Source organism: Bos indicus x Bos taurus, unplaced genomic scaffold, assembly GCF_003369695.1.
Source record: "Bos indicus x Bos taurus breed Angus x Brahman F1 hybrid unplaced genomic scaffold, Bos_hybrid_MaternalHap_v2.0 SuperScaffold_100147, whole genome shotgun sequence".
NCBI classification, from domain to species: domain Eukaryota; kingdom Metazoa; phylum Chordata; class Mammalia; order Artiodactyla; family Bovidae; genus Bos; species Bos indicus x Bos taurus.
Window position 1 is genome coordinate 153016 of NW_020867070.1, and position 26324 is coordinate 179339.

General features: G+C 39.0%; 1 protein-coding gene across 1 annotated transcript in view; it reads left to right on the forward strand.

Moving 5' to 3' along the window:
• Positions 1-26324, forward strand: part of LOC113888461 (multidrug resistance-associated protein 4-like) — a 162961-nt gene that overhangs the window by 105167 nt on the left and 31470 nt on the right. The window contains 4 exon segments of the mRNA XM_027535587.1: positions 4913-5013; positions 6098-6289; positions 15414-15569; positions 25563-25652. Coding sequence (XP_027391388.1) covers positions 4913-5013; positions 6098-6289; positions 15414-15569; positions 25563-25652 — 539 coding nt within the window.

The window sequence follows — 26324 nt, forward strand, 5'->3', positions numbered from 1 at the left end:
ATCTGTTATATGTATATCCACTTTTTTAAAGATTCTTTTTCCATACCCCATGGACATTGGGGTGCATATATCTTTTTTTAAGTAATTTGCATGCTAATTAATGTTTCAAATAAATTGGCCTTTAGAAAAGAATTTCTATTTTGGACTTTCAGAATCTTTAAGAGCAAAGACCAGATATGAAAGTTCCTCCAGCAGACCTGTGGTGTCTTGGGCCCCTGCTTTGGCTGGCTCGGACCATTCTTTTAAGTTTTATTGGTTTACACAGTTGTCTTAGTTTATGGTGTATAGCAAAATGAATCTGAAATACGTATACGTATATACACTCCTTTTTTGAATCTTTTCCTATATAGGTCATTACAGAGTTCCCTGTACTTTACATTTGTTTCTTATTAGTTACCTATTTTAATATTTTATATATAGTAGTATGTATGTGTCAATCCCAGTCTTTCAATTTATCCCTCCCTTCTCTTACCCCTGGTAATCATAAGTTTATTTTCTACATCTGTGACTCTATTTCTGATTGTAGATAAGTTCATTTGTTGCCTTTTGTTAGAATTCATGTATAAGCAATATCATATTCTATGTTTCTCTGTCTGACATACTTCACTTATTATGAAAGTCTCTAGGTCTATCCATGTTGCTGCAAATGGCATTATTGTGCCCTTTATTATGGATGGATAATAATCCATTGTATATATGATAACACATCTTCCTTACCCATTGCTCTGTTGATGGACATTCAGGTCGCTTCCATGTCTTGGCTATTGTGAATAGAGCTGCAGTGAACATTAGGGTACATGTACTTTTGGAACTATGGTTTCCTCTGGATAGATGCCCAGGAATGGGCTTGCTGGATCATGTGGCAGCTCTGGTTTTAGTTTTTAAAGGAACTTCCATATCATTCTCCATAGTGACTGTACCAGTTTACATTCCCAGCAACAGTGTAGGAGAGTTCCCTTTTCTTCACATCCTCTCCAGCATTTATTGTTTGTAGAATGTTTGATGATGGTCATACTGACTAGTGTGAGGTGAGAGACCATCTTTTCATGTGCTTTTTGGCCATCTGTATGTCTTCGTTGCAAAGTTTCTGTTTTAATCTTCTGCCCATTTTTTGATTGGGATTTTTTTTTTAATATTGAACTGCATGAACTGTTTGTGTATTTCAGAGAGTAATCCCTTGTCAGCCACTTTGTTTGCAAATATTTTTCCCTATTCTGCAGGTTGTCTTTTCAGTATTGTTTATGGTGTTCTTTGCTGTACAAAATCTTTTAAGCTTAATTAGGTCCCATTAGTTTATCTTTTCAGAGAAGGCAATGGCACCCCACCCCAGTACTCCTGCCAGGAAAATCCCATGGACAGAGGAGCCTGGTAGGCTGCAGTCAATGGGGTCGCTGAGGGTCAGACACGACTGAGCAACTTCACTTTCACTTTTCACTTTCATGCATTGGAGAAGGAAATGGCAACCCACTCCAGTGTTCTTGCCTGGAGAATCCCAGGGATGGGGAAGCCTGGTGGGCTGCCATCTATGGGGTCACACAGAGTTGGACACGACTGAAGTGACTTAGCAGCAGCAGTTTATCTTTTATTTTCATTGCTCTAGGAGGTTGATCAAAAAAGATCTTGCTGCAATTTATGTCAGAGAGAATTCTCCCTGTGTTTTCATCTAAGAGTTATATTTTGTCTGGTGTTACATATATGTCTATAATCCATTTTGAGTTTATTTTTGTGTATGATGTTAGGGAGTGTTGTAATTTTATTCTTTTACACGTGGCTGTCCAATTTTCCCAGCACCACTTATTGAAGAGACTGTCTTTTCTCCAGTGTATATTCTTGCTTCCTTTGTCATAGGTGACCTTAGGTGCATGGGTTTATCTCTGGACTTTCCATCTTGTTCCATTGATCCATATTTCTGTTTTTGATGCCAGTAGCATATTGTTTCAGTTACTGTAGCTTTGCAGTATAGTCTGAAGACAAGCAGCCTGATTCTACCCAGCTTCAAGTTTCTACTTTGTTTTTCTCAAGATTGCTTTGGCTTCTCATGGTATTTTGTGTTTCCATATAAAATGTAAACGTTTTTCTTCTAATTCTGTGAAAAATGCCATTGGTAATTTGATAGGGATTGCACTGAATCTGTAGATTACTTTGGGTGGTTTGTTTGTTTGTTCATTTATTTACGATAGGTCTTTGTTGAGAACTTTTATCTTTTTATCTTTCTTTAAATTGGTTGAGGTCCATGCAACTGTAGTAAGCTGACCTTCTGAACATTCCAGGTAGTGTCCTGTACGTGGATGGACAGAACCAAATTTACTATTAAGCTTTTTGTACAGCTTAGGGTTTAGGTTTAACTTTAGAGCTACTTGGATCTCTTGGTTGTAGGTGTCTGGTGTAGTGGGCAGAGAGTCTCTGTAGCAAAGAACAGTGTCGTCACTGTTGTGTGGATACCAGATGAGCAGCTGTTGGAGTGCATGGCATGAATTTACCATCCCTAACTATTCCACAGTAATAACCATGAATCACAGTCTTTGATAATGGAACAATGAGAGTAATACTTTAGATTTAAAGTATTAAATTGCCTTGTTTTTGTGGTTGAAACTGCAACTACATTGGATGCAGAAAGTGAAATTATACAATGAAAATTGAAGCCATAAGAACAAAAATGTGAATAATGACATGTGAAAGTGAAAGTCACTCAGTTGTATCTGACTCTTTGCAACCCCATGGACTGTTGCCTGGCTTATCTGTCCACGGAATTCTCCAGGCAAGAATACTGGATTGGGTTGACATTTGCTTACAGGGGATTTTACTGACCCAGGAATTGACCTGTCTCCTGCCCTTCAGGCAGATTCTTTACCAACTGAGCCACCAGGAATGACCTTGAATAATGACATGATCCTCACCTATATAATAATGTAAAGTATATCTCAATCTGGTTGGAATTACTAGTATAAGAGACAGAAATCATAAGGACCTATGAGAAGCAGAAGAGATTAGGAAGACCTGGCGATAATACACTGAAGAACTGTACAGAAAAGATCTTAATGATCCAGATGACCATGATGGTGTGGTCACTCACCTAGAGACAGACTTCCTAGAGTGTGAAGTCAAGTGGGCCTGTGGAAGCATTACTATGAACAAAGCTAGTGGAGGTGATGGAATTCCAGCTGAGTTATTTCAAATCCTAAAAGATGATGCTGCTGAAGTGCCGCACTCAATATATAAGCAAATTTGGAAAACTCAGCAGTGGCCACAGGACTGGAAAAGGTCAGTTTTCATTCCAATCCCAAGGATGGGTAATGCCAAAGAATGTTCAGGCTACCATACAATTGTACTCATTTCACATGCTAGTAAGGTTATGCTCAAAATCCTTCAAGCAAGGCTTCAACAGAACATGAACTGGAAACTTTGAGATGTATAGCCTAGGTTTATAAAAGGCAGAGGAACCAGAGAACAAATTGCCAACATTTGATGGATCATACAGAAAGCAAGAGAATTCCAGGAAAACGTCTGCTTCATTGACTACACAAAAGCCTTTGATTGTGTGGATCAGAATAAACTGTTGAAAATTCTGAAAGAGATAGAAATGCCAGACCACTTTACCTGTCTCCTGAGAAACCTGGATTCAGGTGAAGAGCAACTGTTAGTACCAGACATGGAACAATGGACTGGTTCAAAATTGGAAAGAAGTACGACAAGACTGTATATTGTTACCCTACTTATTTAACTTATATGCAGAATACATTATGTGTAATACCAGGCTGGATGACTCACAAGCTGGAATCACAATTGCCAGGAGAAATATCAATAACCCTAAATATACAGATGATACCATTCTAATGGCAAGAAAGTGAAGAGACTGAGAGTCTATAGTAATAAAATATCCCAATAATAGAAAGAAGAATTGATGCTTTTTAATTGTGGTGCTAGAGAAGACACTTCAGAGTCCATTGGACTGCAAAGAGATCAAACCAGTCAGTTCTAAAGGAAATCAGTCATGAATATTCATTGGAAGGACTGATGCTTAAGCTGAAGCTCCCATACTTTGGCCACCTGGCAAGAAGAGCCAACTCATTAGAAACCCTGATGCTGGAAAAGATTGAAGGCAAGAGGATAAGGTGATGACAAAGGATGAGATGGTTGGATGTCATCGCTGACTCGATGGACATGAGTTTGAGCAAGCCCCAGGAGATAGTGAAGGATGGGGAAGCCTGGTGTGCTGCAGTCTGTGGCATCGCAAAGAGTCAGACACAACTTAGTGACTGAACAACAACATTATTAATGCTTTCTAAATTCATAATATTTTAAAAATTTACTTTCTCATTTGGCTCCATTGGGTCTTAGTTGGGACACGCGGGATCTTCAGTCTCAGTTGTGACAGGCAGGACTTTAGTTGCAGCATGTGAGCTCTCAGTAGTGGAATGTGGAATCTAGTCCCCTGACCAGTGATCAGACCTAAGCCCCCTGATGGGAAGCTTGGATTCTTAGTTATGGGTCTACCAGGGAAGTCCCTCATAGTGGGTTTTTTTTTAAACTGTGTTAGTATCTCAGTCATCAGAAGTAATATTATGAGTAATACTATCATTACATGCAAATGATTTAAATGTTATAAAGAAGTCTTCTCAATACTATATATAAAATAGATACTAAAAATGACCTTCTGTATTGCAAAGGGAACTCTAGTTGATACTCTGTAATGATATGTATGGGAAAAATAACTTTAAAAGAGTGGATTATATATATATATATATATGGCTAATTCACATTACTATACACCTGAAACTAACGCAACTCTGTAAATCAACTATACTCCTTTAAAACTCATAAAAATAAAGAAGTCTTCTTTGTAAAGTGACAGAAGGACCTGTGTGAGGGGTTGAGAAGTTGACTCACTTTATTCCTCTTCTTCCTCATTTAGCTTTGGATCTCGGGCAGGTTGGCCTGGTCCTGTCTCTCACTCTCACACTCACGGGGATGTTCCAGTGGTGCGTCAGGCAAAGTGCCGAAGTTGAGAACATGGTGATGTTTATCTTTCTGTTCTTAGAATTTCCAGGTCTTCTTGCTGTTAAGTAGCATAAAAGCAATTCTTATGTAAAATAGTAAAACTATTATTTTTACATCTTAGTTAACAAAGTTTTTTAACATTCTTCTCCAATCTGCTTAAAGTTAATGTAAAATAAAGTATGTATGTCTTTTCTCAGGCTTACATGTGCCATTGTCAGAATGTTTTATATTCACATGAAACTGTCCTCAAATACAATAAATGTCTGTAGGTGGGAGGTTCTGAAATCCTGGAGAAAAGCTAATTTCTTAGCAGCTTGTTTATATTTGTTTCTTAATGGTGATTCCTCATATTTTTAAAAATAAATAATTCATTTTTTTGAGGTTTCTTTAATTAATATGCTCCTCTCTCCTGCCCCTCCCCTATTTTATCACTTATTCTTTGTGTGTTGAACACCTGAATTCTCTGGTGGCCCTTCTTTCTGGTAGGATAAGCTCCCTCTCAGAAAGTGCTCTCAAAGATGTGGAGTCATGGTTGTTCAGGAGGCCTTAGTTAATATATAAATTATACAGTTTTGAATATTTGCAACTTCTCCTAAAGGGAGAAAAGCAATAAAAATGAAATCTTTTCACTTCTCTCTTCTAATAGAATAGAAAATGACTAATAATTAAATGGAGGTTTGATGACAATCCAGTTCTGTTATCTATAACACATGGCCCTTCTGTAGCCACACATTACTGATTGGTGTCCATAAATATCCTTTTCTTTGACAAAATGCTCTTGTTTTTCATTCAGGTGTGAAAAGTGTATCAATAAAATCTTACCATTCATTTCTCTAATTCTTTTAGTGTTAATATAAATTTGAAGGAAGTGGCTGTACACAAAAGTGTTGAAGATGATGAACAAATTTGAAAATCATCCAAAGCCTCATCAAACTCCTGTTTCTGTCCTGTGTGGATGCTAAGAGACCTGGGATATTCTGAACCATATAAGATCAGATATAAAGATAAAAAAAAAAGCAAAATGTCTCATTTACAGTCTCTAAACATCCATAAAAAAGACTCTCTGATACTAACCCATGTGATATAATGTGTGTTTCAGATGATTTCAGTAGAAAGGGGGATTGAATATACAAACCTTGAGAAAGAAGCATCCTGGGAATATGAGTATCGTCCACCACCATACTGGCCCCATAGTGGAGAGATTGGCTTTTATGATATCAACTTCAGGTACAGCTTGAATGCGCCTCTGGTATTGAAGGAGCTGGAAGCACCTATTGACCCAGGAGAAAAGGTTAGTTTAAGCCATTTGCCTCTTTAAAATCCAGCTAAAGATTTAGCATCATGTCTGCTCTCGGTTTCCTTGCCAGTGTGTCAGAGAGAGGGGGCTCTTTGTACCTCATGGATGCAGATTTAATCAGTGATATGTAGGTGAATTTTTCTTAGAAACTGACCATGGAATGGGGATACAAGCATTTTTTATCCCCTGTATTGTGAGCTCCCTCATGGTGGTTGGTGGGCCCTGGGCTCCTGGGCTCAAATTTAACCTGACCCGGGACACTATATGTGACACCTGATTATTCATACAAAGTCTGGGAAGTCAGTCCTAGCTCCCTGTCCCTAATTCTCCACTATCTCCTTTCCATCTTTTCTTCTTTGTATTTCTGAAATCTTCTCTTCCTCCCACAGTGCCCTCTGTTTGCAACCTGCTCCTCTCTCTCTTGGTCTTTTCTGTAGACTTGTCCTCCTATACATCCATGCTGAGCTGCCATCCCCCTGCCCTCCCCCAACAGACTGAATCTTTCTTTAGCACAGATCTGATCCTTACTGGGCTGGGAGAGCTGCTGCAGGAACCAGTGCACAGCCCTAAGTCCACTCCATCAGGGGCCATGGGGTGAGCTCATTGTTACTAGAGTGGAGCCCAGAATCATGACTCAGTCAAGGGTGAGGAACCAGGGCCTGTGATGGAGGCAGGACCTAGAGATTTGCTCAAAGTCTAAAGCAAATTGAACAGAGCAAGGAAGATCCACATGGGAGATGGCAGAGAGACTTGTGACCTGAACCAGCCAGTGTCCATGTCTGCTGTGATGTTCCTTTATACTCAACTTGAGGTCCTTGGCCTGGAACAGGGCAGACTCTTGAAGAAGAGAATAAACCAGAGCAGACAAGTTGGTAGGAAGCTCTTCCTCACCTCCATCTGCAGCCAGAATGTCTCCTGACTTACACACACCGCTACTCGGGTTGTGTGTTAGTTCTCCCAAAGCACCACATCCGCCCAGCTTCCAGTGTGCAGTCTGCCCTCTGCCTCAGAGACCTTCCCCTCTGTCATCTGGATGGTGAAAGTCTCCTCATTTTCTGAGGCGACTCTAGTGCGTCTTTGAGACCCTCAATTCTTCTTCAGTGTCTTATATACTCTTTGAAGGTAGCATTCACAGTACAGCTATGTTCAAAGCAGCCAAAAATTGGAAGGAACTAATCCTTACAATGAAATATCCAATGTTTAAAAGGTGGAAACTTCTGACCTATGGTTAAACCTTGACAACATCTTACTAAATGTCAGACACAAAAGGCACAAATACTCTGATTCTGCTTTTGTGAGGTGGTGAAATTCTATGAATTTGACAAAGTGGTCAAATTCAGGAAGACAGGAAGTAGGATGGTGGTCTCCAGGGACTTGGGGAGTGGCAATGGGGAGTTGTTTGTTTAATGGTTATAGAATTTCAGTTTTATGAGGCAAAAAAAAAAAATCTTAATCTCAGTTGCATACCATGTGAATGTACTGAACATTAAACCATCCACATAGAAATGGTTAAGTAATTAAATTTTATGTTATGTGAACTTTATCATAATTAAAATGTAAGATAGCATCTGTGTTGTGCTTTGTAATTTGAGGTCTGTATCTCATGGTACCTTGAGGCTTTTTAAAATCAAGGAGCATCTTATTTTCATCTTGTTTCCCTAGAAAGTGGCATTCTGCAAGGGTGAGTAACACACAGGTGTCAGCAGCCAGTAACCAGAACATACACACAAGACAACTGCATGAACAGCTGAAAGAACTGCTCTTTAACTCTTCCCACCACAACCCCCTAGTGGACTATAGCTGTAAATTAATGAATGATAATCTTGTAACATGAAAATATATATTCAACTTATTGCCAAAAGGATACCCAGGGAGCAGCTTCAGTTAGTTGCAGCACTAAAAGTAACTCATAATTATTTCCAGTTCCATTGTAGTTCAGGAAGAAGCTGAGGATTGTTTTGTTGGGAAAACATTAATCACAGATCTTGATACAATCCTGTCCCTGAGAGCACTGTAGGTGATGTTAGCTTACTCTCAGACAATGTGTCTGTCAGATTTCCTGTTGTAAATGTGACTGTTAATTTGCACTTGTCTTAATTTTCCCCAAAGCCATAAAATAGGAATTATTTAAGAAACTCTGCAGTATAACTTATGAACATAATAGATTCTATTCTTCCTTCTTAAAAACTGCAAATCATAGGATTATTGAGATTCCAAAATGTTTGAGGGAAAATTGAATTTGGAAACTGAATTAATGACTGTGGTAGCTTGGCTTTTGATCTCTGACTTGATCTATTCCCAGTATCACAGATCAGTTCAGTCATTCAGTTGTGTCCAACTCTTTGTGACCCCATGGACTGCAGCACCAGGCCTCCCTGTCCATTACCAACTCCCGGAGCTTGCTCATACTCATGTCCTTCAAGTTGATGATGGCATCCAACCATTTCATCCTCTGTCGTCCCCTTCTGGCTTAATGTTAGCTTCATTTCTATGTTTGGAAATGATATCCATACAGTGTGTTCAGGAAGTGATTCTACTCCACCTGTGAACATCCCAGGTTCCCTCTTCTGCTAACCTGTCCCACCCCATCACTCTGGGTCACCCCTTTGGTGTTGAGTTTGATTGAAAGAGGCTGCTGCAGGGGATGTGGGAGTGAGCCCGCCCAGCAGAAATGGGGCTTTATTCTCTTTCCATTGTTTCCTCTGCTGTCCTGATTCCTGAAAGTTAGAGTCAATAGGAGAATGTAATAGGTACTACATAGAATTCTAATTCATGGAAAAAATAACAAGTAAAAATAAAGACCCCAAATGAGGTAAATAGCACCTTAATCTTCCCGGTTAGATTCTGAACACTGGTTGCAATTTTCATTTAGATGGTTTTGTGGTTGATTTAATGATTTTAGAGTTCTGGGACATTTTAAAACATTTTTCCAAATCTCCAGATAGAATGGTTTTGGTTATTTTTTCTTGCTCAGAGTTCTTACTTCTATAATACACTTTTAGAGATGCTTACTAGACCTTGCTGTAATGTGCAAAAATATTAGTTTTCTACATTTTCTCCTTTTTTACATGGTATCTCCTCAGCAACCCCTCTCCTCACTCCCAGATTATCCCAGTTCCCTTGTTGGCTTTCTAATTCCTTGTGACTCAGACTGTGGTGTCAGGGCCAGCAGCTCCTATATCTCCTGGAGCTTTCTAGAAATGCAGAGTCTCAGGCCCATCCAGACCTTTTCACTCATTTGAACAAGACCTTCTGGTAAATTCCTTTCTCTCTCCCATTAGCATTTCTGATGAATGATAACCTGTGATTTCTATTAAGCATCCTTTGACAGGTTAAAATTGAACTCAAGAGTTACCCAAGTCCCTGATATGACTGAGCATGAGGCTCTAGAAAGTTCTGTGCCACTTCCCCTATAGATTCACTTATTTTCATATTCTGCAAATTGCACTTATACTTTATAATTCAACTCTGTGTGATTCCACTGCATTTCTTTGCATCCTCTCAGTGGAGTCTGTCTTCATCACGGGCAGTTTTCATCCTGCTGTCTGTCCTTCCCCACACCAGCCTTCTGCAGGGGCTGGAGGGATTTCCCACAGGCTCAGCCCTGTCTGGACCTGGAGTCAGAGACAGCCCTGCACAACAGTGTATGTGTGGCTCTTTCACCACCTGATGGGATCAAAAATGAGTCTTGCTCCCCAAGCAGGGCAGGAGGTCTGTTTGGTTTGTCTCCTGGGGAACCATTGCCCCACTTAGCTGCAGGTTTCTCTTCCAGCCCACCTGGGGTGCTGGTTCTTCCTGCTGAGAGCCAGCCCACCTGACCTCACGTACTCTCTCTGCTCAGTGATGTCATCCCTCTTGTCCCACTCACTGTGTTATATGTACCCATGTCCACATCATGCTTCAACTCTCTGGCCAAAGGATCTCTGTGGTAGGCCTGTTCCTTTAACTGTAGGTACACCTCTCCCCACTTTCTCTGTTCTAGCTATACAGAGACATGATAAGATACCAGACCATCCAGGTTTAAGGAGTTAATCAGCAGAATGGAAAAGAGGCCGACAGATGTGGGTTTGAGTCTCATCCTATGACTTAATGGACTCTGAAATTTCAGGCAGACTAATTAAGCCTCAGTCTTCTTTTGGAAAAATGGAATTGATAGGACCTAACCTGTAGGGTTGTTGTATGACTTAAACAAGATAAGACATGTAAAGCACCCAGCACGGGGGTCAGAGTAAATGCTTGACCAGTGATGGTTGTAGTTTTTATACTGTATAAAATGACTATAAACACTTACATGGTGAAAGTTGTTGTCTGTCCTACGAGAATAAGGTGTTGGGCATTTGAAGTTGTATTTATGGCTGTAGGATCCATCTGCCATATTTCTCTTTGTCCAACTTATCATATGTCTAAATAATATGGTGATAGATTTTCCATAAATTCTCTGGCCTGATTAAAAATCTCAGCTTCCTGCAGAAGCTTCTTTGTCTCAGGGCTCCACAGGGAATACAAATAAGAAAAAGTCAAATCTAGTACAGATCCTGCTGTCAACATATACAGGCCAGTTGAAGAAACAAGAAAATGGCTATATTAGTTTTGTAAGCTAGAAGGTGGTCAGAATTTTTATAGAAGTTTAGGAAAAGATAATACAACATCTGTTAGTATTGGGATAAGCACACATAGGGTACAGGGAGAGCATTTCTGAAGTATCAGTCATGTGAGACAGACTTAATGATGTGTGGTCAGGACTTCAGCAGGTGGAAATGCATGTAAAAGGCATTCTGGGAGTTGGTCTCACCTCCCAAGGCACTATGCCCTGATCCAGTGAGTGAAGAACCAGGCACCTGCAGGGCATTCAGGGAAAAGAACTACCAGGTGTGTAACACACATTTTTACATTCGACCCTCACAACTACCTAGTGATGCCGAGGAAGCTGACTCATGTACATGAAGGATGGAGAGGTCGGTGGGGACAGTTTTGTAGAAGAAATGTCCCGGGGTGGAGTGACACAGAGCCAACCTTCGGGGGTTTAATCTGAGAAGTGAGAGCACGTGGACACTAGTGGACAGGTGTGAGGGTCAGGGAGCCAGGAGCTGTTGTGTTTCCAGTAAGATGTTCTGGGAAATTGGCTCCACTTTTCAGAATCAAACTGATGTCAATTAAAACAAAGCTCTAACACCCAGGTTTGTGAATGTGCAGGGAAACAGGTGGAAGTTGAAAACAGTATCATTTTTCTGGAGGACTAGGTTGGCAATACTTAACAGCTTTCTTTTAAAATGTACATACCTTATTCTCAGCAATTCCACATCTAAGAATTTATCTGAAGAAAATAATTAAGATTGTTTGCAAAGATTTAGCTTCAAGGATATTTGACACAGAGTTATTTATGATAGCAAAATATTGGAGATTGGCTAAATATCTACCAGTAGGAGTTTGTTAAATAAATGACCACATATACTGTAATACTATGTAGCCATTTAAAATAAATATTTTTTGGAGAGATGTCTATTTAGTTCTTTGGCCCATTTTTTGATTGGGTCATTTATTTTTCTGGAATTGAGCTGTAGGAGTTGCTTGTATATTTTTGAGATGATTAGTTTGTCAGTTGCTTCATTTGCTATTATTTTCTCCCATTCTGAAGGCTGTCTTTTCACCTTGCTTATAGTTTCCTTTGTTGTGCAGAAGCTTTTAAGTTTAATTAGGTCCCATATGTTTATTTTTGCTTTTATTTCCAATATTCTAGGAGGTGGGTCATAGAGGATCCTGCTCTGATGTATGTCAGAGAGTGTTTTGCCTATGTTCTCCTCTAGGAGTTTTATAGTTTCTGGTCTTACGTTTAGATCTTTAATCCATTTTGAGTTTATTTTTGTGTATGGTGTTAGAAAGTGCTCTAGTTTCATTCTTTTACAAGTGGTTGACCAGTTTTCCCAGCACCACTTGTTAAAGAGATTATCTTTAATCCATTGAGGGAGGAGGGTTCAGGATGGGGAACACATGTATACCTGTGGCAGATTCATTTCTATATTTGGCAAAACCAATACAATATTGTAAAGTTTAAAAATAAAATAAAATTTAAAAAAATAATAAAAAATAAAATAAATATTTTTATGAAATTCTAAATGAAGATACATTATAACAGTATGTTCATACTAATCCTATTTTGTTTAAATATGTGAATTTGTATCTTTAAGAATACATAACACAAGTCTGGAAAATAAAAACATCAACATCTTAAGATTGGTTTTATCTTAAGACTTTTTTTACCCTATAGACTTCTAGGGTATATCTTGTCTTTATTTACTTTTCAAATTCATTTGCACTGATTATGATTAAGAAAAGAGTTTGTTTTATTTTGTTTTTTAAAAGATAATGCATCCTGACACTCAGGTGCTGCATGTGGGCCTTAAAATGAGGGTTTGAGCCATGAAACATTGCAAGAGTAGAGTTTTCAGGGCTTGGCAGCATGCTGGACTCAGGGAAAGCTGGAAGGAAGGTGGACAGTTGTACCAGTGAGTCTGGGAAAGTAGAGTGGTTAAGTCAGAGGAAGTGGCTGTTTTGTGTGGGGCATTATATGTTGATCATTTCGAGTTTGGTGTGTGAAGAAAGACCCAGGAACAAGTGTCTAACAAGTTGGTGTGGTCGTCAGAGACGAACCCTGTCCTGGTTCCCTGCATATTCACAAACCTGGGATTTATAGCTTCATTTTACTGGACATCAGTTTAATTTTTAAAAAATGGAATCATTTTCCCATGACATCTTGCTGAAGACACAACAGCTCCTGACTCCCTGTCTTACACTTCCCATTCTGATCCAAGTGGTAGTAAAAACAGAAAGGAACTGTTACAAAGCAGCTAAAATAAGATATTTTCCAAGTGTCTTTGGTGTTAGGAATGTAAACTTACTGATACTGGTGACACTTTCCGTGTGGAATTGGTAAAACCCATTGGTGACCCAGATAAGACATTCAGACTATGTTAATAGGTTTAATGATTTAACTGTAGAAATAGCCAGAGCCAGGTTTTCCTTTTATTTATTTATTTTTTTGCCTTTGTTGGAGGGGATGTGTGGCCACACAGCATGTGGAATCTTCGTTCCCTACTAGGGACTGAACCCATGTTCCCTGCAGTGGAAGCTCAGAATCTTAACCACTGGACTGCCTGTGAAGTCCCTTGTTTCTTATTGTTCTCCTCACTGGAGTTTGGAGCTCACAGTCCTGTGGTCATGAACAGCCCTCAATGCCCCTACATATCTCAGCCCCATTTATCCAAAGTCTACAAATGTTCCCATTTGCACAGATGGATCAGTTTCAGTAGAGCTGATAACATGGGAACATACACACATTCTCATGGATATAGTTGTCACCTGTGTCTTAATGTGTGTTGATTTACGTATGAGAACACCCAGACAGACAGACACATGTTTTTATTGTGCTTCACAGATAATGCTGCTTTTTTTTTTTTTTTTAGCAAACTGAACATTTATGACAACTCAGTGTTGAATAAGTACATTGGCACCATTTTCCCTACAGTATTTGTTAACTTCATGTCTCTGTCACCGTTTGGTAATTCTCACAATATTTCAAGCCATTTTATTATTATTATATTTGTTTTTCTGATCTGTGATCAGTGTTTTACCGTTACTACCCAATAAAGGCTTAGATGATGGTTAGCATCCTTTTAGCAGTCAGTATTTGAAAATTAAAGTATAAATATTGTTTTTCATACATAATGCTATTGTGCAGTAAGTAAACTACAACATAGTATAAACATAATTTTTTACAAAATAATTTTTTTTATTTGTTTTTGGCTGGGCTAGGTCTTGGTTGCTGCTCTAGTTTTTTCTCTAGTTATAATGAATGAGGGGTCACTAGTTGCAGTGAGCAGCTCTCTAGTTGCTGTGCACAGGCTTCTCACTGCGGTGGCTTCTCTTGTCGCGGCTTCCGGGTCTAGGGCGTGTGGGCTTCAGTAGTTGTGGTGCACCTTCTTAGTTGCTCTGTAGCATGTGGGATCTTCCCGGATTAGGGATTGAACCCATGTCTCCTGCACTGATGCATATTCGTCACTCAGTCTTGTCCAACTCCATTGTGACCCCATGGATTATAGCCTGCCAGGCTCTTCTGTCCATGAAATTCTCCAGGCAAGAACCCACTGGAGTGGGTTGCTATTTCATTTTCTGGAAGATCTTCCACACTCAGGGATCAAACCTGAGTCTCCTGCATTGACAGGTGTGTTCTTTACAACTGAGCCACCAGAAAAACCCCAATCTTACCACTGGTGCACTGAATTTCTCTCTGCTTTTGTTTTAATGACTAGACTGACACTTGACATTATCTTTCAAAGGTGCAATTGCAAGTATTAATTTGTTTATAAAATTTTGAACTTTTTGAACTTTTGAACTTTTCAACTTTTGAACTGCTCCAGTGAAAGGTCCCATATAAGTAGCAAATGTTGTGTTGATGTTGACTTTATTATGTGCATTTTGTCTACTGTCCTCTGTCTTATAAGACACTGAGATCTGCATTTTATAATTTTAAGATATTTCCTTTCAAGATATAATTAAGATATTTAATATTAGGAAGTCTTTTAGTTTTTCTACTAAAGAATAATTCTTCTTAAATAATAGGCCCTTGAAAAAGTGAATACTTGCTTATGTATAATACTGCTGACTTTACTTGTTGATACCTCCATAAAATTAGTCACATAATTCTCCAGGCTGTAGGAATAAAGCTAATTTAAAGGCTGACTTCTTATGGACCACTTAGGAGATCGCTGGCCTTTCACTGCCAGTAGATTGTCATTTTTAACTCTTCTTGGGACTAGGGGGCTCTCAACCAGGGGACAGTTGTCAGTGTCTGAAATTTTTGGTTGCCACAGTTTATTTAGGGGGTGCTACTGGTATCTAGTGGGTCGAGTTCAAGGCTACTGCTAAACATCCTACAATACACAGGACAAGCCCTCTTCCCCCAAGAATGCATTATCTGGCCCATAATGTCAACAGTGCGTGACTGAGAAACTTATAGACTACTCTTTATATAGAACTTTTAAAATTCATCATCAATAACCAGCATTTCTCCCAGGTTTGTTGCATTTTGTTAATTCTTACTCTCTCCTGGACCTCTTTACAGCTTGGCATTGTAGGAAGAACAGGGGCTGGAAAAAGTTCCCTCATCGCTGCACTTTTTAGATTGTCAGAACCTGAAGGTGGTATTTGGATAGATGGGATCTGGACAACCGATATTGGACTTCATGATTTAAGGAAGAAAATGTCAGTTGCACCTCAGGTATGCACTCACATGTTCTTTTCATAAGCCACCTAAGTTTACTTAATTTTAATTTTTATTTTTTTCAAATTAAATGAAAGGGTTAATCCATTTTACCCCTAGTAGAGCATATTTTTAGCAGCAGGTATTTTCAACAGATACTTTCATCATATAGTAGGTTTTGTTTCTTTGTTTATTCATTAGTTTTGTGTGCATGTGATTTAATAATTTACTGAGATGGATTTCTGGTCTCAGACTTCCTCAGGTTCCACAATTTTATCCACTCATAACCACATAATTCTGAGAACAAAAGGATAAATTGTTTGTTTAGCACTGGAGAGGTTCCTATAAGGAAATGCAAATTTTAAGTGTCTTCCAGATAGGCCTTTGCTGTAGGAAATGAAGACATGTTTTCAAAGTTGATTATGTCCCTGGAGGGTGTTCTGTGAAACTGTGGGGCTTTGAGAATTGCAAAGTGTATGGATACTATGGGAGACTTTGACAAATCAGCCATTAATAAATAATTTTCTCCAGGCAGTCAGTACAGAATAGTGAGGAAGAGAAAGGGACTTGGAATTCCACGTCTGTGCTCCTCAGTTTTCTCTGTCTTACAAGGCAGCTAACAATACAAACCCTTTGAGCTGTTCTGAGGGCAAAATAGGTCAGTGCATGGTATAGAGTGCTTCACACTGAGACCCAATGTGTGGCTGCTGTGATGGTGGAGCATTGAATTGACCGTCTCTCCCTCAGCTCTGATTCTGTTTTCCTTTCTTCTGCTTCTTAAAGAAATATGCCTTTCAGAGAATGTGTTTGAAATTGAATTATATGCACAGAGAAGCTCCTGTCTTTCCTTGTGGTTTATCCACTCAACATACTTTAGTGACTATTTACTGAGCAATTACCATCCTCCAGGTATATATACTGTTGTTGTTCAGTTGCCCAGTTGTGTCTGACTCTTCGCGACCCCATGGACCTCACCATCTCCCAGAGTTTGCCCAAGTTCATGTCCATTTTGTATGGTGATGCCATTCAGCCATCTCACCCTCTGTTGCCCTCTTCTGCTTTCACTCTTTCCCAGCATCAGGGTCTTTTCCAATGAGTCAGGTGTTTGCATCAGGTGACCAAAGTATTGGAGTTCAGCTTCAGCATCAGTCCTTCCAATGAGTATTCAGGGGTGATTCCTCTAAGATTGACTGGTTTGATCTCCTTGCAGTCCATAGGACTCTCAAGCGTCTTCTCCAACACCAAAGTTCAAAAGCATCAATTCTTTGGTGCTCTGCTTTCTTTATGGTACAGCTCTGACAACCATACATGACCACTGGAAAGACCATAACTTTGACTAGACAGACCTTTGTCTGCAAAGTGATGCCTTTGCTTTTTAACACACTGTCCAGATTTGCCATAGCTTTCTTGCCAAGAAGCAGTCATTCTCTAATTTCATGGCTGTAGTCACCATCCACAGTGATTTTAGAGTCCAATAAGAGGAAATCTGTCACTGCCTCCACCTTTTCCCTTTCTATAGGCCATGAAGTGATGGGGCTGGAAGTCATGATCTTAGTTTTATTAATATTTAGTTTTAAGCTGGCCTTTTCACTCTTCTCCTTCACCCTCGTCAAGAGGTTCTTTAGTTACTCTTCCCTTTCTGCCATTAGAGTGGTATCATCCAAATATCTGAAGTTGTTGATGTTTCTCCTGTCAGTCTTGATTCCAGCTGAAATGCATCCATCCTGGCATTTCTCATGACATTCTCAGCATATGAGTTAAATAAACAGGGTGACAATAAACAGCCTTGTTGTACTCCTTTCTCAATCCTAAACCAGTCATTTGTTCCATGCAGTGTTCTAACTGTTGCTTCTCGACCTGCATACAGGTTTCTTAAGAGACAAGTAAGATGGCCTGGTATTCCCATCTCTTTAAGAGTTTTCCACAATTTGTTATGATCACACAGTCAAAGGTTTTAGTATAGTCAATAAACAGAGGTAGATGTTTTTCTGGAATTCCTTTGCTATCCAGCGAATGTTGGCAATTTGATCTCTGGTTCCTCTGCTTTTTCTAAACCCAACTTGGACATCTGGAAGTTCTTGGTTCATGTAACACTGCAGCCCAGCATGAAGAATTTTGAGCATAACCTTATTAGCATGGAAGATGAGTGCAATTGTCCAGTAGTTTGAATACTCTTTAGTACTGCCCTTCTTGGGAATTGGGATGAGAATTGACTTTTTCCAGTCCTGTGGCCACTTCTGGGTTTTCCAAATTTGCTGACATACAGAGTGAAGCACTTTGATAGCATGATCTTTTAGGATTTTAATAGTTCTACTGGAATTCCATCACCTCCACTAGTTTTGTGCATGCCAAGTCGCTTCAGTCATGTCTGACTCTCTGCAGATCCTATGGACTGTAGCCCACCAGGCTATGGTCCATGGGATTCTCCAGGCAAGAATTCTGGAGTGGGTTGCCATGCCCTCCTCCAGGTGATCTTCCCAACCCAGGGATCAAACCCATGTCCCTTATGTCTCCTGCATTGGCAGGTGGATTCTTTACCACTAGCGCCACCAGGGAAGCCCAGCTTTGTTCATAGTGATGCCTTCTAAGGCCCACTTGACTTCACACTCCAGAATGTCTGGCTCTGGGAGAGTGACCACATAATGGTGATTATCCGTGTAATTAAGGTCCTTTCTGTACAGTTCTTCTGTGAATTCTTTTCATCTCTTCTTGATCTCTTCTGCTTCAGTTAGGCCTTCACCATTTCTGTCCTTGATTGTGTCCAGGTGTATAGCCAAGGGCAATGTAGGCCAGGTGTCCTGATCTTCCATCCTGCCCTCTGTTTTGACAGATTTGCTGTTTTGTTTTAATTGTGACGTTTTGTTTTTGTACTCCATGATCATGTGCTTATCAAACAAAGCTCAGAAAAACACCCTCTTGAGGTGGGAAACAGAGAAGAGATGAGACACAAAGAGCCAGGGGAATGTGCTTCCTGGATTGTGAGTGTAATGTGCCCTGAAATGCCTGTTTATTAGGAAGCATTTCAGCATGGCACCCAAAGGGAGGGAGAACATGGGCTTGGGCCTTATGACTGAGTACATGTAAAGTCCTTTCATTTCCTTTGATGCAAAGCTTTATAAACATGCCCTGCCTTATTTTTAAAGCTTCTTAATTGGAAAATGTTGTATGCTTGTGTACATAAAATAGATCAATAAATAAAGAAATAACTTTAGAAGATCCTTGGCTCTGCCAGTAATGTTTGGAAGCACATCTGAGCAAAGACTAAACATGACTTTGCATCAGCATGGTTTGGTTCTGTTCTGCTCTGTTGATTTCCACCCTTCCTTTGAGCATGTTCAATGTACATACTCCAGAGAACATCCTTACAAAATAGTACCAAGCTTTAGTATACATGTAGACTCCTCTCTGTATATCTTTGTCTCCAAAGTACAATATTTGTTGATAAAAGAGGGAGTATCTGTAGAGAACTTGCAATGTGCAAAGGTTTCCAGGAAATCATTCCAGAGGCAGCCAGGGGTAAAATGTTTGTGTAGACCGAGTGTCAACGTGACCCAACAATTTTATTCCTGCTCTGCCTCAAAAGACTTTGGGGCCTTGATGACATCACTCAGCTTCTAGACTTCAGTGTCCTCATCTTTAAACCAGGTCTGGGAATCATTGCCGCACAGATTTGTTGTGAAGATGTATCTGGGCTTCCCAAGTGGTGCTAGTGGTACAGGACCTGCCTGCCGATGCAGGAGACAGAAGACATGCAGGTTCAATTCCTGGGTCAGGAAGATCTGCTGGAGGAGGGCACAGCAACTCACTCCAGTATTCTTGACTGGAAAATCCCTTGGACAGAGGAACCTGGTGGGCCACAGTCCGTGGGGTCGCAAAGAGTCTGACGTGACTAAAGCGACTTAGCACACACAACTGGGTGAGATAAGGTTTGTGCCCATGTCTGGTTCTTGGGAATGCTCAGTCACCGGCATCTGTTATTATTCTTAATGATTAGGGTACTGGCCTTTGAATATTATTTCTGCTTGAGTAAAAAGAGTAATACTTTCCGGAAAGACTTTACTCTTTAAGTTTTCTTATGTGTTCATGGTGCTTGGTGATTTTCTTTATATTTACTGTTTATAGTATAAAGTAAATTGTTTATATACATATAAATAGTAGAGCAAAGAAACAAAAATTTAAAAAAACACAATAGGAATTTGGGGGAAGAAATGTATCTAATGTTGTATCTAATGTTTCCATCAAAAGCAAGAAGAGAGAATAACACTTTTTTGTACTTTGATTTCATGTTCCCCTCCTAGCAGCTTCTTTCCTGACCACCCCTTTTACACATTGTTACTTACCAGTCCTCCACCAAGACCTCTGGCCTTTTTTCTCAGCCCTCCCCACACTCTTGGCTATTTTCTTCCTCTCCTTGAGGATCTCCTGGAGGATACAGAAATCTGTCTCTCATTTCTGCTCCTCTGTGCTTATTACAGTCCCTGACAAGTTACATGAGTACTGATAAGAATTCCTAATATTTTTGAAATCATTAACATATTTTAACCCCTTATCCTACCATTTCCTGCTTAATCCTCACAATTCTGTTGTTATCCTTACCTGACAGATTTAAAAACTGAGGCCCAGGGGGATTGTTCCACTTATCAAGTAAGGGGCAGAGCCAGGAGTCAGATATTGTGTGTGTCTGATTATTTTTTCACAGTGTTTCAATTGTATAGCAAAGTAGTAGTGTATATTTCTTAAGCACAGATTTTTAAATTATCCTTCTCCTCCACTCTCATCTTTGGTAACAATTAGTTTGTTTTCTATATTTTTAATCTGTTTCTGTGTTGTAAGTAAGTTAATTTCTATCATTTTTTTTAAGATTCCACATATAAGTGATCTCATATGATATTTGTCTTTCTCTGCCTGACTTATTTCACTTAGTCTCATAATCTCTAGGTTCATCCATGTTGCTGCAAATGGCAATATTCATTCTTTTTATGACTCAATAATATTCCTCTATGTGTGTGTGTGTGTGTGTGTATACATCATATCTTTATCCATTCATCTGTCCATGGACATATCTTGGCTACTGTAAGTAGAACAGTTGTGAAAACTGGGATGCATGTATCTTTTCGAATTAGGGTTTTTATGTTTTCTAGATATTTGCTGAGGAGGGGAATTTCTGGATTACCCAGTAACTCTTTTTCAGTTTCTTAAGGAATTTCCATATTGTTTTCCATAACAGCTGTGCCGTTTTATATTTCTACCAACAGTGTAGGAGGGTCCCCTTTCCTCCACACCCTCTCCAGCATTTATTATTTGTAGACATTAAACGATGGTCATTCTAACCAGTGTGAGGTGATACTTCATTGTAGTTTTGATCTACAGTTCTCTAATAATTAGTGACTATAAAGAAAACTGAGCACAGAAGAATTGATGCTTTTGAACTGTGATGTTCAGGAATACTCTTAAGAGTCCCTTGGACTGCAAGGAGATCAAACCAGTCAATCCTAAAGGAAATCAGTCCTGAATATTCATTGGAAGGACTGACGCTGAAGTTGAAGTTCCAATACTTTGGCTTCCTGATGCGAATAACTAACTCCTTAGAAAAGACCCTGATGTTGGGAAATGAAGGCGGGAGGAGAAGGAGACATCAAAGGATGAGATGGTTGGATGGCATCACCAACTTGATGGACATGAGTTTGAGCAAGCTCTGGGAGTTGGTGATGGATAAGGAAGCCTGGCGTGCTGCAGTTCATGGGGTCGCAAAGAGTCAGACATGACTGAGCGACTGAACTGAATAATTTGTGATGATGAGTATCTTTTCATGGGTCTATTGACCATCTGTATGTCTTTGGAGAAATGTCTATTTAAGTCTTCTTTGCATTTTTTGATTAGGTTGTTTGTTTCTTTGATATTGAGCTGTATAAGCCATTGTTTATACAGATATTGACTATATTTATATAGACTAGAAACAAAGTATCAGAAAGAGAAATTAAGGAAACAATCCCATTGACATCACATCAAAGGGAAAACAAAAAAAAACTCAGAATAAACCTACCTAAGGAGGTAAAAGGCCTGTATACAAAACCTGTAAGACACTGATGAAAGTAATTCAAGATGATACAAACAGATTAAAAGATAAACTGTATTCTTGGATTGAAAGATTCAATACTGTTAAAAATAACCATACTACCCAAGACAATTTACAGAGTCACTGCAGTCTCTATCAAATTGCTAGTGGCATTTTTCACAAAACTGGAACAAAAAAAATTTTTTTAATTTATATGGAAACAGAAAAGACTGCAAATAGCCAAAACAATCTTGAGAAAGAAGAACATAGCTGGAGGAATCACAGTCCCTGATTTCAGACTATACTACAGAGACACAGTAATGAAGAAGTATGTTACTGTCACAAAAACCAGACACACAGATTAATGGAACAGGATAAAAAACCCAGATATAAGCCCATGCACTTACGGTCAGTTAATCTAAGACAAAAGAGGTAATAATATGTAATAAAGAAAAGATAGTCTCTTCAATAAATAGTGTGGGGAAATCTGCATGACTGCATGTAAAAGAAATAATTAGAACATTCTCTAATACCATATAAAAAAATAAAGTAAAAATGAATAAATGAGCAAAGACCTGTAAGACAAGATCGTAGAGGAACACATAGGCAGAATACTCTTTGACATAAATCACAGCACTATTTTTTTGGATCTGACCCCTAAAGTAATGGAAACAAAAGCAAAAATAAACAAATGTGACCTGGTTAAACTTAAAAGTATAGCACGAAGGAAGCCATTAAAAAAAAAAAACCAAAAAGACAACCTATGGAAAAAAAGAAAATATTTGTAAATGACATGATCAACAATGTATTAATTTCCAAAACATACTAATAGGGTTCAAAGTAAATTTAAAGAGATTCCCAACTCCAGAGGCTGAGAAGCAAATTACTCTGCTTGTGTAAGACTTCAGGTGGCTGTTGACTGTGGTCCTTGATAGAACTGCTTCATATCATGATTTCATGTGCATGCAGACACACACACAGAAACAAAAAGGTCACAAAACAGCATTACTATTGCTCTGTGCTCTGATATTTTCTGTGATGCCAGTTCTATTCTACTTCATATAAAAGACAAAATGATGATCACAATGCACAAAATTAATTTCATCATCCACCAACTACATCTGAAGTTTGACAGTCACTGTCCCTGCCTGTCTCCCTGTTGGGCTGGGCTCCTGGTCCATGTTAGCATCATATCAGGAACTTCATTGTGTTTCAGATTGTCACAGCAGCCTTGCAAGGCTAACCCTAGATTCTAGTAATGGAACTGTCTTGTAAAGATAAATAATTCACCCTGAGTCTAATAACTAATGAGAAATTGAATCAGAACTTAGAACTGTCTGACTCCAAATTTATTTTTTGTTTTCAATAAATGTTAGTTAAACTGAATGATGTTCTCATGAGATATTTTCCCCAAAACATAACAAAAGTTTAGTAAAGTCAGAAGATATGACTCCTCCTGTTTTGAGTCTCCTTTGGAGAATATCAGTTTTGAAATGGGTTTTTTCATTTATGTGTTATGGGCTAATAAGTGTCAGGAGAAGATACTCAAAATCTTACTTCTCCCCAGCCAAGAGACCTTTGTCTAGAGTGTCTTGTTGGCTCAGAGATGGAGAAAAGTCTGTTGGTTTGGTTACTTGAAGTTAACTTGTCTGTGTGCAGAAAACGTACATCTCTCTTCCCCTCAAATGAGTAGCAAGCAATGATGCTTGTGTGTCACACCCTGATTTAGGCAGCCTAGGAAGCTGAGAGCAGACTCTGCAGAAGGGGGAGCCCAGTGCTGTTTATTTGAGTTGCCCCACTCAGGTGAGCCAGGCCTACATCATGGTCCCTGAATCCCTGTTACCTGTGATCCTGGGAACAGCAGCAAGCTTCTGGGGTCATCTCTCTCTCCCAGGCTTATCCCCATCACTGTTGGTCCTGCCATGAACAGGTCAGAACTGGGGGAGATGTGATGGCAGCAAGGACCTGAGTAGGAACCAGAGACAGGGGAGTGGGGACATGAAACATCAGTCCTCGGGAGAACTTTAAAAGATGAATACTGTGTTCTTAAGAAGTACTCCTCAATCTGTATTCAAAGTTTCAGGAAAAAGCAAAACAAAGCTTTTCCTAAATAATTTCCTTAAACACAACAGGTAATTGAAGTGTATGCATCCTTTGTGCTCAAGATCTGAAATAGTTAAGTATATTCCGCAGGAAGAACACCAGTTGAGATTACATTCAGGGAGTACCTGCTTACTTAAAAGGATCTGGTTAATGGAGGGAAGATTGGAGAAGAGAAGGGTGAGGAATATTGGGGACCAGCCTCTCCTCATCTCGCTGGTTGTTTGTGCAAACTTCATAGATACAGCTAAAGGATGAGAAATCACCTGCACAGGGGAATCTTGAAAATTACAAAGAGTAAAAAGTTTTTATAAAAATATGAGGTACAATGATGGTTATTCTCCTGACAAGGAACTCTTACTATTGCTTAGGTGGTTGTTAATCTTTGTTCCTAAATTCAAGAGTTTTAAAGGAAACTTTAAATTTGAGTCTCTGGATTTTTCAGTTCAATTCAATAATCATCTTGAAATGTTGTATGTCCAGTGATTTTTCACTGCTTTGTAGGCTTATCAGTCACTTAATCAACTTTGTGCAAATGAAGCTCCCTACATAGTATATTTTTAATTTTGGATTTTCCTTAGGGATATATCTCTTTTGGTGGCACGCTGTCTTGTGCCTTCTGCATTCATGTCTTGATCACTAGACATAAAACTGAGACAATAGTGTAAGAAGGTATGGGAGGCTCTCTGAGTGTCATTCTTCATCATGACTAAGGAAAAGAAATATTTGTCTTCTTCATCTTTCTTCTCAGGCTTTTATGAAGTTAGGAGGAAAGTCCAGCCCCAAGGCCAGGCATGATTTGAGGCTGGTAATTCCGAGCAGTTCCGGGCACTTGTGGAAGAGTCAGGTCTCCTCTGGTTCCCACACGGTGCCTCCCTTTGCTCTGCCCCCTTCACCAAAAGGAACCTGTTGGGCTCTTCTCTGCTGCCCATATGCTTATGACCTGGCTTACTAGAGCCTTCCAGAAGAAAATGTAAATTGTCTACATGAGCTTACGTACAAGATTCTCTCTTGAAACTCAGGAGGTGTGTTTCCAGTGTAATTTACTTGTGGCTCCTCCTGATGATGAATAGGAAATGCTATTTAAACAATTTTATTATGGCTCACATCACAGTGGGTTTGAGGTCCTTCTGGCCTTGAAGTGAGTAACGAGGTTCTGTGAGGCAGGTCATCCTGATGCACAGGTGAGAGAACGTGGGGACCAGCTGATACAGAATCAGAGGTGATCTCTCCATGGACAGAGGTGCCTCAGGCCCCAGGAGCTGACATTCTCTTTGAACATGCGGGGATGTTCCATTCATACCTGGGGAGAGATTCCAGATCCTAGAAGACAGTCTGACCAATGGAGAAAATAGCCTAGTTTATTCTTCATTGCCAATGTATAAATATTGAACAGTTTTGCTTTGAAGCACAAGCCTCAACTAATCAGGCAGTTGATGTTTCCCAATCACACCAGGATTGACAGTTAATTTATATAGATCTTGATGTAAACTTTTTCATGTGATTATAATGTAAGTTTGTGTGTGTGTTTAAACAGATATTTATTACCAGAACGGCAACTTTTTTTAAAAAATCAAATTTTCCTTTCTTTTCTTCAGTTTTTTTTTTTTTTTTCTCTTGAGATGAAAATACTTCTTAAACACTTTCTTTTCTTAGTGTTTAATAGTCCAGAGGATTTTTTGTAGCACACTTTGTACAATGGAAAATTATTTTAGAGATAGTGTTTTGTATTTGAAACTTTAATGTTAGTAATAGCAGTGAACTTTGATATTTTGTATTTTCATTCTTTTCTATAAGCATTGGTTTAAAATGAAGAGAGATTAAGGTAATAACATTCACTATTTTGCGGTATTTAGGAACCTGTTTTATTCACTGGAACAATAAGGAAAAATCTGGATCCCTTTAATGAGTATTTGGAGGAGGAACTGTGGAATGTCTTAGAAGAGGTAATTTATATAATGTGATTAACTTGTTAGCATCAGTATTTGTGTGTGTACATTCATAGCATTGCAGGTAATTAAGGGAAGCTTATCATTTTAACTGTTTACTTTCTAGGAAAACAGTGATGAGATGGGTACACTTAAAATGTGTATATTGATAATGAAAACCAACAAAATAATTCCCCATGTTTTCATTTTAGCTTTTTCTATAGAACCCAAAGCAACTAGATACAATATTTTGTCCTTAGCAGAGCATTAAACCAGACATTAAAAGTGTGGGGTCAAATTCTATGAGTGACCTAGTTAATTAATTACCCTTCAATGTTCATTTTATTCTTATGACCTTAGGGGATATCTAAGTGGAGACACTAGTTTTTCATTAATTGAAAGATAAACAAGATCCTTCCAATAAAATGCTATGAAGTTTCATAAGAAAATGTTTATAAAAGTATTTAGTTTGAATGTCATGATTACTTATTGATGATTATATCATTTTAATGTTGCAGCATGAATGCAGGTAACAGAACCCTGGTGTGCTGATTCAGATTTTATATGGATACATTAATTTCTAGAGGAGCTCCTGTTATTTGTGTCATGTTTCCCCTTGCTCTACTTCACTGAATTTCTCTACCCTTGCATGAAAAAAATTCTGACTATTAAGTTGCTGTTGGTTTGTAT